This window comes from Vidua macroura, chromosome 32 (assembly GCF_024509145.1).
Source record: "Vidua macroura isolate BioBank_ID:100142 chromosome 32, ASM2450914v1, whole genome shotgun sequence".
Taxonomy (NCBI): domain Eukaryota; kingdom Metazoa; phylum Chordata; class Aves; order Passeriformes; family Viduidae; genus Vidua; species Vidua macroura.
In genome coordinates, this window is record NC_071602.1 from 1011047 (window position 1) to 1023353 (window position 12307).

At 49.4% G+C, this 12307-nt stretch overlaps 1 protein-coding gene across 1 annotated transcript in view; it reads left to right on the forward strand.

Moving 5' to 3' along the window:
• Positions 1–10748: 10748 nt before the first annotated feature.
• Positions 10749–12307, forward strand: part of LOC128820934 (olfactory receptor 14I1-like) — a 30205-nt gene continuing 28646 nt past the window's right edge. The window contains exon 1 of the mRNA XM_054001774.1: positions 10749–11020. Coding sequence (XP_053857749.1) covers positions 10957–11020 — 64 coding nt within the window. The 5' untranslated portion in view covers positions 10749–10956. The remainder of the gene's footprint in view (positions 11021–12307) is intronic.

Sequence of the window (12307 nt, forward strand, 5' to 3'; positions counted from 1 at the left end):
TGGTTCTGGACGATAACAATGGAGCGCTGGTTCCACGAGTTTCCACGATGTCACAATGGCCTCCTCGGTTCTGAATTGTAACAATGGAGCCCTGGTTCAAGGAGGTTCCATGATGTCACAATGGTCTTCTCGGTTCTGGACGATAACAATGGAGCCCTGGTTTTACGAGGTTCCATGATGTCACAATGGTCTCCACGCTTCTGGACGGTAACAATGGAGCCTTGGTTCCACGAGGTTCCATGATGTCACAATGCTCTCCTTGGTTTTGGAGGGTAGCAATGAAGCCTTGTTTCCATGAGGTTCCATGATGTCACAATGGTCTCCTTGGTTCTGGACGGTAACAATGGATCCTTGGTTCCACAAGGTTCCATGATGTCACAATGGACTCTTTGGTTCTCGACTGTTAACAATGGAGCCTTGGTCACATGACGTTCCATGATGTCACAATGGTCTCCTTGGTAATGGACGGTAACAATGGAGCCTTGGTTCCACAAGGTTCCATGATGTCACAATGGACTCTTTGATTCTCGACTGTTAACAATGGAACCTTGGTCACATGAGGTTCCATGATGTCACAATGGTCTCCTTGGTTCTTGACGGTAAAAATGGAGCCTTGCTTCCACGAGGTTCCGTGATGTCAGAATGGTTTCCTTGGTCCTGGACGATAACAATGGAGCCCAGGTTCCACGAGTCTCCATGATGTCACAATGGTCTCCTCGGTTCTAGATGGTAACAATGGAGCCCTGGTTCAAGGAGGTTCCATGACGTCACAATGGCCTTCTCGGTTCTGGACGATAATAATGGAATCTTGGTTCCACGAGGTTCCATGATGTCACAATGACCTCCTTGGTTCTGGAGTGTAACAATGGAGCCTTGGTACCACGGGGTTCCATGATGTCACAATGGTTTCCCCAGACCTGAACGGGAACATGGAGCCTTGGTTCCATGAGCTTCCATGATGTCACAATGGTCTCCTTGGTTTTGAATTGTAACAATGGAGCCTTGGTTCCACGAGGTTCCATGATGTCACAATGGTCTCCTCAGTTCTGGACAGAAAGAATGGAGCCTTGGTTCCACGAGGTTCCATGATGTCACAATGGTCTACTAGATTTTACACAGTCGCAATGAAGCCCTGGTTCCACGAGGCTCCATGATGTCACAATGGTCTCGACGGTTCGCGACTGTTAACAGTGGAGTCTTGGTTCCATGAGGTTCCTGATGTCACAATGGTCTCCGCGTTCCGGACGGTAAAAATGGAGCCTGGGTTCCACGAGGTTCCATGATGTCACAATGGTCTCCATGCTTCTGATCGGTAACAATGGAGCCTTGGTTCCACGAGGTTCCATGATGTCACAATGGTCTCCTTGGTTTTGGAGAGTAACAATGTAGCCTTGGTTCCACGAGGTTCCATGATGTCACAATGCCCTCCTTGGTTCTGGACGATAACAATGGAGCCCTGGTTCCACAAGTTTCCATGATGTCACAATGGTCTCCTCGGTTCTGTATTGTAACAATGGAGCCCTGGTTCAAGGATGTTCCATGATGTCACAATGGTCTTCTCGGTTCTGGACGATAACAATGGATCCCTTCTTTTACGAGGTTCCACGATGTCACAATGGTTTCCTCGGTTCTGGACGGAAAGAATGGAGCCTTGGTTCCAAGAGGTTCCATGATGTCACAATGGTCTCCTAGATTTTAGACGGTAGCAATGGAGCCTTGGTTGCAAGTAGTTCCATGATGTCACAATGCTCTCCTTGGTTCTGGACGGTAACAATGGAGCCTTGGTAGCAAGAGGTTACATGATGTCACAATGGACTCTTTGGTTCTCGACTGTTAACAATGGAGCCTTTGTCACATGAGGTTCCATGATGTCACAATGGTCTCCTTGGTTCTGGACGGTAAAAATGGAGCCTTGCTTCCACGAGGTTCCGTGATGTCACAATGCGCTCCTTGGTTCTAGACGGTAACAATGGAGCCTTGGTTCCACGAGGGTCCATGATGTCACAATGGTCTCCTTGGCTCTGGACGGTAACAATGGAGCCTTGGTTCCACGAGGTTCCATGATGTCACAATGGTCTCCTTGGTTCTGGACGGTAACAATGGAGTCTTGGTTCCACGAGGTTCCATGATGTCACAATGGTCTCCTTGGTTCTTGACTGTTAACAATGGAGCCTTGATTACATGAGGTTCCATGATGTCACAATGGTCTACTATATTCTAGACGGTAGCAATGGAGCCCTTGTTCCACGAGGTTCCATGATGTCAAAATGCTCTCCTTGGTTTTTGTGGGTAACAATGAAGCCTTGGTTCCACAAGGTTCCAAGATGTCACAATGGTCTCCTTGGTTCTGGACGGTAACAATGGAGCCCTGGTTCCATGAGGTTCCATGATGTCACAATGGTATCCTTCGTTCTGGACAGTAACAATGGAGTCTTGTTCCCACCAGGTTCCATGATGTCACAATGGTCTCCTCGGTTCTGAATTGTAACAATGGAGCCTTGGTTCGACAAGGTTCCATGACGTCACAATGGTCTCCTTGGTTCTAAATTGTAACAATGGAGCCTTGGTTCCATGAGGTTCCATGATGTCACAATGGTCTCCTTGGTTCTGGTGGGTAACAATGGAGCCTTGGTTCCACGAGGTTCCATGATGTCACAATGGTCTCCTTGGTAATGGACGGTAACAATTGAGCCTTGGTTCCACGAGGTTCCATGATGTCACTATGGTCTCCTTGGTTCTGAGTGGTAACAATGGAGCCTTCCTTCCATGAGGTTCCATGATGTCACAATGGTCTCCTCGGTTCTGTTGGGTAACAATGGATTCTTGGTTCCACAAGGTTCCATGATGTCATAATGCTCTCCTTGGTTTTGAGTGGTAACAATGGAGCCTTCGTTCCACAGGTTCCATGATGTCACAATGGTCTCCTTGGTTTTGAGTGGTAACAATGGAGCCTTGGTTCCACGAGGTTCCATGATGTCACAATGGTCTCCTTGGTTATGGACGGAAAAAATGGAGCCTTGGTTCCATGATGTTCCATGATGTCACAATGGTCTCCGCAGTTCTGGACGGAAAGAATGCAGCCATGGTTCCACGAGGTTCCATGATGTCACAATGGTCTCCTCGGTTCTGGAGGGTAACAATGGAGCCTTGGTTCCACGAGGTTCCATGATGTCACATTGGTCTCCTTGGTTCTGGATGATAACAATGGAGCCCTTGTTCCACGAGGTTCCATAATGTTACAATGCTCTCCTTGGTTTTGGAGAGTAACAATGAAGCCTTGGTTCCACGAGGTTCCATGAGATCACAATGGTCTCCTCGGTTCTGGATGGTAAAAATGGAGCCCTGGGTCAAGGAGGTTCCATGATGTCACAATGGTCTTCTCGGTTCTGGATGATAACAATGGAGTCTAGGTTCTACGAGGTTCCATGATGTCACAATGGTCTCCTTGGTTCTGGACGGTAACGATGGAGCCCTGGTTCCATGAGGTTCCATGATATGACAATGGTATCCTTGGTTCAGGCCGGTAACAATGGAGCCTTGGTTCCACGAGGTTCCATGATGTCCCAATGGACTCCTTGGTTCTGCACGGTAACAATGGAGCCTTGGGTCCATGAGGTTCCATGATGTCACAATGGTCTCCTTGGTTCTGGAGGGTAACAATTGAGCCTTGGTTCAAGGAGGTTCCATGATGTCCCAATGGACTCCTTGGTTCTGCACGGTAACAATGGAGCCTTGGGTCCATGAGGTTCCATGGTGTCACAATGATCGCCTCGGTTATGGACGGTAACGATGGAGACCTGGTTCAATGAGGTTCCATGATGTCACAATGGTATCCTTGGTTCTGGACGGTAACGATGGAGCCTTGGTTCCACGAGGTTCCATGATGTCACAATGGTCTCCTTGGTTCTGAATGTTAACAATGGAGCCTTGCTTCCATGACGTTCCATAATGTCACAATGGTCTCCTTGGTTCTGGTGGGTAACAATGGAGCCTTGGTTCCACGGGGTTCCAAGATGTCACAATGGTCTCCTTGGTTTTTGACGGTAACTATGGAGCCTTGGTTCCACGAGGTTCCATGATGTCATAATGGTCTCCTAAGTTCTGGACGGAAAGAACGCAGCTTTGGTTCTACGAGTTCCTCTGATGTCACAATGGTCTCCTCGGTTATGGACTGCTAACAATGGAGCCTTGGTTCCACGATTTTCCATGATGTCACAATGGTCTTCTTGGTTCTGGACAGTAAAAATGGGGCCTTGGTTCCATGAGGTTCCGTGATGTCACAATGGTCCCCTCGGTTCTAGATGGAAACATGGAGCCTTGGTTCCACGAGGTTCCATGATGTCACAATGCTCTCCATGGTAAGGGACGGTACAAATGGAGCCTTGGTTCCACGAGGTTCCATGATGTCACAAGTATCTCCTTGGTTCTCGACTGTTAACATTGGAGCCTTGGTTCCACGAGGATCCATGATCCATGATGTCACAAGGGTCTTCTTGGTTTTGGAGGGTAACAATGGAGCCTTGGTACGGCGAGGTTCCACTATGTCACAAAGATCTCTTTGGTTCTGGACGGTAACAGAGGAGCCAGAGTTCCACGAGGTTCCATGATGTCACAGGGGTCTCCTTGTTTTTGCAGGGTAACCATGAATCCTTGGTTCCACGGGGTTCCATGATGTCACAATGATCTCCTTGGTTTTGGAGGGTAACAATGGAGACTTGGTTCCATGAGGTTCCATGATGTCACAATGGTCTACTAGATTTTAGACGGTCGCAATGAAGCCCTGGTTCCACAAGGTTCCATGATGTCACAATGGTCTCCTTGGTTCTGGTGGGCAACAATGGAGCCTTGGTTCCACAAGGTTCCATGATGTCACAATGCTCTCCTTGGTTTTGGAGCATAACAATGAAGCCTTGTTTCTATGAGGTTCCATGATGTCACAATGTTGGCCTCGGTTCTGGGGGGTAAAAATTGAGCCTTGGTTCCACGAGGTTCCGTGATGTCACAATGGCCTCCTTGGTTCTAGACGGTAACAATGGAACCCTGGTTCCACGAGGTTCCATGATGTCACGATGGTCTCCTTGGTTCTGGACGGTAACAATGGAGCCTTGGTTCCATGAGGTTCCACGATGTCACAATGCTCTCCTTGGTTTTGCAGGGTAACAATGAAGCCTTGGTTCCATGAGGTTCCATGATGTCACCATGGTCTCCATGGTAATGGATGGCAACAATGGAGCCTTGGTTCCACGAGGTTCCATGATGTCACAAGTATCTCCTTGGTTCTCGACTGTTAAGAGTGGAGCCTTAGTTCCACGAGGATCCATGACGTCACAAGGGTCTCTTTGGTTTTGGATGGTAACAATGAATTCTTGGTTCCACGAGGCTCCAAATTGTCATAATGATCTCCTTGGTTCTGGACAGTAACAATAGAGCCTTGGTGCCACGAGGTGCCACGAAGTCACAATGCTCGCCTTGGTTTTGGACGGTAACAATGGAGCCTGAGTTCCACGAGGTTCCATGATGTCACAAGGTTCTCCGCGGTTCTGAAAGTTGACAATGGAGCCTTGGTTCCATGAGATTCCATTATGTCACAAGGGTCTCCTTGGTTTTGCAGGGTAACCATGAATCCTTGGTTCCAAGAGGTTCCATGATGTCACAATGGTCTACTTGGTTCTCGACTGTTAACAATGGAGCCTTGGTGCCATGAGGTTCCATGATGTCACAAGGATCTCCTTGGTTGTGGTCGGTAAGAATGGAGCCTGCTTTACATGAGGTTCCATGAAGTCACATTAGTCTCCTTGGTTCTGGACGGTAACAATGGAGCCTTGGTTCCACGAGGTTCCATGATGTCACAGGGGTGTCCTAAGTTCTGGACGGTAACAATGGAGCCTTGGTTCCACAAGGTTCCTGATGTCACAATGGTCTCCTCGGTTCTGAATGATAACATTGGAGCCTTCGTTCCATGAGGTTCCATGATGTCACAATGGTCTTCTTTGTTCTGGAGGGTAAGGATGGAGCTCTGGTTCAAGGATGTTCCATGATGTCACAATGCTTTCCCCAGACCTGAACGGTAACAATGGAGCCTTGGTTCCATGAGGTTCCAGGATGTCACAATGGTATCCTTGTTTCTGTACTTGACAATGGAGCCTTGGTTCCACGAGGTTCTATGATGTCACAATGGTCTCCTTGGTTCTCGATTGTGAACAATGGAGCCTTGGTTCCATGAGGTTCCATGATGTCCCAATGGTCTCCTTGGTTCTGGACGGTAACAATTGAGCCTTGGTTCCACAAGGTTCCATGATGTCACAATGGTCTCCTCGGTTCTGGATGTTGACAATGGAGCCCTTGTTCAAGGAGGTTCCATGATGTCACAATGGTTTCCTCGGTTCTGGACGAGAACAATGGAGACCTGGTTCCACGAGGTTCCATGATGTCACAATGGTCTTCTCGGTTCTGGACGATAACAAGGAAGTCTTGGTTATACGAGGTTCCATGATGTCACAATGGTCTCCTCGGTTCTAGACGGTAACAATGGAGCCCTGGTTCCATGAGGTTCCATGATGTCACAATGGTATCCTTGGATCTGGGCGGTAACAATGGAGCCTTGGTTCCACGAGGTTCCAAGATGTCACAATGGTCTCCGCGGTTACGAACGGTAACATTGGAGCCTTGGTTCCACGAGGTTCCATGATGTCACAATGGTCTTCTCAGTTCTGGATGGAAAGTATGGAGCCGTGGTTCCAAGACGTTCCATGATGTCACAATGGTCTCCTTGGCTCTCGACTGTTAACAATGGAGCCTTGGTTCCATGAGGTTCCATGATGTCACAATGGTCTCCTTGGTTCTGCAGGGTAACAGTGGAGCCTTGGTTCCATGAGGTTCCATGATGTCACAATGGTCTCCTCGGTTATGGACGGTAACAATGGAGTCTTGGTTCCCCGAGGTTCCATGATGTCACAATGGTCTCCTTGGTTCTCGACTGTCAACAATGGAGCCTTGGTTCCATGAGGTTCCATGATGTCATAAATGTCTCCGCGCTTCTGGACCGTAAAAATGTAGCCTTGCTTCCACAAGGTTCCATGATGTCACAATGCTCTCCTTGGTTTTGGAGGGTAACAATTAAGCCTTAGTTCCATGAGGTTCCATGATGTCACAATGGTCTCCTGGGTTCTGGAGGGTAACAATTGAGCCTTGCTTTTACGAGGTTCCATGATGTCCCAATGGTCTCCGCTGTTCTGGATGGTAAGAATGGAGCCTTGGTTCCACAAGGTTCCATGATGTCACAATGGTCTTCTCTGTTCTTGACGATAACAATGGAGCCTTGGTTCTACGAGGTTCCATGATGTCTCACTGGTCTCCTCGGTTCTTGTGGGTAACAATGGAGCCTTGCTTCCATGAGGTTCCATGATGTCACAAAGGTCTCCTTGGTTCTCGACTGTTAATAATGGAGCCTTGCTTCCACGAGGTTCCATGATGTCACAATGGTCTCCTCAGGTCTGGACGGTAACAATGGAGCCTTGGTTCCACGAGGTTCCATGATGTCACAATGGTCTCCATGGTAATGGACGGCAACAATGGAGCCTTGGTTCCACGAGGTTCCATGATGTTACAAGTATCTCCTTGGTTCTCGACACTTTACAGTGGAGCCTTAGTTCCACGAGGATCCATGATGTCACAATGGTCTCCTCGGTTATGGACGGTAACAATGGAGCCCTGGTTACTCGAGGTTCCATGATGTCACAATGGTCTCCTCGGTTCTGGATGGTAACAATGGAGCCCTGGTTCAAGGAAGTTCCATGATGTCGCAATGCTCTTCTCGGTTCTGGACGATAACAATGGAACCTTGGTCACATAAGGTTCCATGATGTCACAATGGTCTCCTCGGTTCTGGATGGTAACGATGGAGCCCTGGTTCCATGAGGTTCCATGATGTCACAAGTATCTCCTTGGTTCTCGACTGTTAACAATGGAGCCTTGGTTCCTTGAGGTTCCATGATGTCACAACGGTCTCCGCGCTTCTGGATGGTAAAAATGGAGCCTTGGTTCCACGAGGTTCCATGATGTCACAAGGGTCTCCTCGGTTCTGGACGGTAACATTGGAGCCTTGGTTCCACGAGGTTCCATGATGTAACAATGGTCTCCTAAGTTCTGGACGGAAAGAATGCAGCCTTGGTTCCACGAGGTTCCATGATTGCGGCGTGGGTTTTTGCTCTCCCCGGCTGCACGCGGCTCTTGGGAGCCCGGCTGTGGCGTTGCTTCCACGTGCTGCCGGGGTTTGCTGCCGCGGGTTCCCGGACACGGCTCCGTGTCTCGGGCGCGTGGGCTGGCCATCCTCTGTTACCGTGCGCTAGGGACCCGGCAAAGAGGTAAGGAATTTGTCCATTTACTCCGTGCTTAGCAGGAACGGTTTATTGGTCACGTGGCGCGGTTCGATGGAAAGGCGCAACCGCTCCCGCCACTCGCATGGGAGAAAATGGCGTCTGACTGCCGGCAGGATAGGGCTTTATGGAGGGGCGGGGCGAGAGGATCCACGGCCTGCCGGCCAATAGGGGTGGCTGCCGTGGCGGTGACGCCAGCAACAGCGACCAACCAGAGAACCCCGCAGGGGCGGGCACTGAGCCGCGGGCTGAGCGGGATCGTGTGGCCAGCACGGGGTTTCCCGGGGCCGGACGGCAGGGTGGTTACAGGAGCGGCACAGGGGTAAGAATCCGGCAGCAGGCAACATGGGGGCAGAAACCGCGGGGGGGAACAACGCGGGGGAAATGCGGGATTACAGAACTTGACTTATTTTAACATAAATTAAAAACCCTAATCTAAACCCAACCTCCAGGATGCAACACATGATGTCACAATGCTCTCCTTGGTTTTGGAGGGTAACAATGAAGCCTTGGTTCCATGAGGTTCCATGATGTCTCAATGGTCTCCTTGAATCGGGACGGTAACAATGGAGCCTTGGTTCCATGAGGTTCCATGATGACCCAATGGTCTCCTCGGTTCTGGTGGGTAACAATGGAGCCTTGGTTCCACAAGGTTCCATGATGTCACAATGGTCTCCATGGTAATGGACGGTAACAATGGAGCCTTGGTTCCACGAGGTTCCATGATGTCACAAGTATCTCCTTGGTTCTCGACTGTTAACAGTGGAGCCTTGGTTCCACAAGGATCCAGGATGTCAGAAGGGTCTCCTTGGTTCTGGACGGTAACAATGGAGCCTGAGTTCCACGAGGTTCCATGATGTCACATGGGTCTCAGCAGTTCTCAATGTTAGCAATGGAGCCTTGGTTCCATGAGGTTCCATGATGTCATAAGGGTCTACATGTTTTTGCAGGGTAACCATGAATCCTTGGTTCCACGGGGTTCCCTGATGTCACAATGGTCTCCTTGGTTTTGGAGGGTAATAATGGAGCCTTGGTTCCACGGGGTTCCATGATGTCACAATGGTCTCCTTGGTTCTGGAGGGTAACAATGGAGCCCTGGTTCCATGAAGTTCCATGATGTCACAGTGGTCTCCATGGTAATGGACGGTAACAATGGTTCCTTGGTTCCACGAGGTTCCATGATGTCACAATGGTCTCCTTGGTTCTGGACGGTAACAATGGTGCCTTGGTTCCACGAGGTTCCATGATGTCACAATGGTCTCCTTGGTTCTGGACGGAAAAAATGGAGCCTTGGTTCCATGAGGTTCCATGATGCCACAATGGTCTCCTCGGTTGTGGTGGGTAACAATGGAGCCTTGGTTCCACGAGGTTCCATGATGTCACAATGGTCTCCATGGTAATGGACGGCAACAATGGAGCCTTCGTTCTACGAGGTTCCATGATGTTACAAGTATCTCCTTGGTTCTCGACTGTTAACAGTGGAGCCTTAGTTCCACGAGGATCCAGGATGTCACAAGAGTCTCTTTGGTTTTGGATGGTAATAATGAATTATTGGTTCCTCGAGGCTCCAAAATGTCACAATGATCTCCTTGGTTCTGGACTGTAACAATAGAGCCTTGGTGCCACGAGGTTCCACGAAGTCACAAGGATCTCCTTGGTTCTGGACGGTAACAATGGAGCCCTTGTTCCACAAGGTTCCATGATGTCACAAGGGTCTCCCCGGTTCTGAAAGTTAACCATGAATCCTTGGTTCCACGGTATTCCATGATGTCACAATGGTCTCCTTGGTTCTGGACAGTAACAATGGAGCCTTGCTTCCTCGCGGTTCCATGATGTCACAATGGTGTCCCCGGATATGATCGGTAAAAATGGAGCCTTGCTTACATGAGGTTCTATGATCTCACAATAGTATTCTTGGTTCTGGACGGTAAAAATGGAGCCTTTCTTCCATGAGGTTCCATGATGTCAGAAGGGTCTCCTTGGTTCTGGAGGGTAACGATGGAGCTCTGGTTCCACAAGGTTCCATGATGTCACAATGGTTTCCCCAGACCTGAACGGTAACAATGGAGCCTTGGTTCCATGAGGTTCCAGGATGTCACAATGGTATACTTGTTTCTGTACTTGACAATGGAGCCTTGGTTCCACGAGGTTCCATGATGTCACAAGGTTCTCCTCGTTTCTCGACTGCTAACAGTGGAGCCTTGGTTCCACAAGGATCCATGACGTCACAAGGGTCTCCGCGGTTCTGGAGGGTAACAATGGAGCCTTTGTTCCACGAGGTTCCATGATGTCACAATGGTCTCCTTGGTTCTGGACGGTAGCAATTGAGCCTTGGTTCCAGGAGGTTCCATGTTGTCACAAGGGTCTCCACGGTTCTGGACGGTAAAAATGGAGCCCTGGTTCCACGAGTTACCATGATTTCACATTGGTCTCCTCGGTTCTGGATGATATCTGCCGAGCCGTGCGGGCTTTTAGCCACTCGGCACGATGCTCGGATAGCTGGTACATCTGAGGGTCCACCAGAAGAACGGGAGGGACACTCGGGCTGCTGAAATCCTGCTCGTTTTTTGAAGGGTCGCAGATGGGGCAAACAGGGAGACAACGAAGCAGAAGGGAGGCAGATTCCGAGAGCCCCGAAGGGCGGGGTGAGGATTCTTTTACTGCGTAGGGGTAGGAGGGTTTAGCATTCGAGGGTACAATCGGGAGAAGGCTAAAGGGAGTGGAAATATAACATTAACCAGTGGGGAAAAGGGAAAGGAGTGTTCTTGGTGGAAGAACCAAAGGGAAAACGTGGAACAGAGAAGATTCTAGGCTAAGGGGCAGACTTGAACAATAACTGACAGGACAGGGGGAGGGTACAATTGTCTTACAAAAGGGGGTGGAGAACTCATACAACTGCTGTTTCCCATGGCAACCCTAGACTGCCTTCCCCAACCCCTCCTCCTACATCTCCCCCGTTTTTATTTATTAAATAAGCACTTCCCAACATTTTAAGCAACATACGCCTAAACAAAAATAACGCAAGTGAGATAATGAACGTTATCAGAAAGATCCAAAAGAGTCCCCTGAGAATGATAGCAACCCACCCTGGGACACCCAGGGATAGCAGTTTATTCACAGGATCTACAGTCGAGGTCTCAGTCTTGAGGTCGTCAACTTGCTCTCGGATCCGCTGGATATTAGCTTGGATGGATGTGCTCTTTGATGCCAGATTGAAGCAGCACATTCCTTCAAAGTCCTCACAGCCATGGCCATGGGCGAGCAGTAAGAAGTCAATAGCAGCCCTATTTTGCAGTGTGGCGTGCCTGGTGACTTCTTCATCCACTAGCAAGTCAGAAAAGGCAGCGGACGTGGCATTGGCCTGCTTACTGAGCCAACACTCGAGGTGAGAAAGCTCACCGAGGCACTTTGCTGCAGCATACCACAGTAAAAATATGGATACCGTGACTCTCTTCGTCTTTCCCCAATTGTAAATTTTTGAATCACAATTTTCGTCAAATTGGTTATAGGATCTCTTTTTGCCAGCCAATTTATTTTCGTTTTTTCAATTTAAAATTTGGGTTTTGTTCAGTGTCAGTGTGGTAAACTGGCCAAGGCTGCAGGGGCCTCCCTGGATTTGGAAGGGAATCCCTGCCCACACCCTGTCGCCGCAGATGAGAAAAACCCCCCTGGGGAGCACCCTGGGAACTGAGCAGGACCTAGATACGATGGTCGAGGTGTAATTGCACCAATTTGCTGCATGGTATCTCCGATCGTGGGGAGATACATCGTGTCTTTTTACTTCTTGGGTACCAGCGGGGTGGAGTTTAGCCATTTGATCCCAGTCTTTCTGGGAGGGCTGGTACCTAAACCTGACACAATATGTTGCCTGAGAGGAGCCCAAGAGGTCCAATTCTTGGGGCTCCTGTGGTGCATGTGGCAGAATCCTCGTC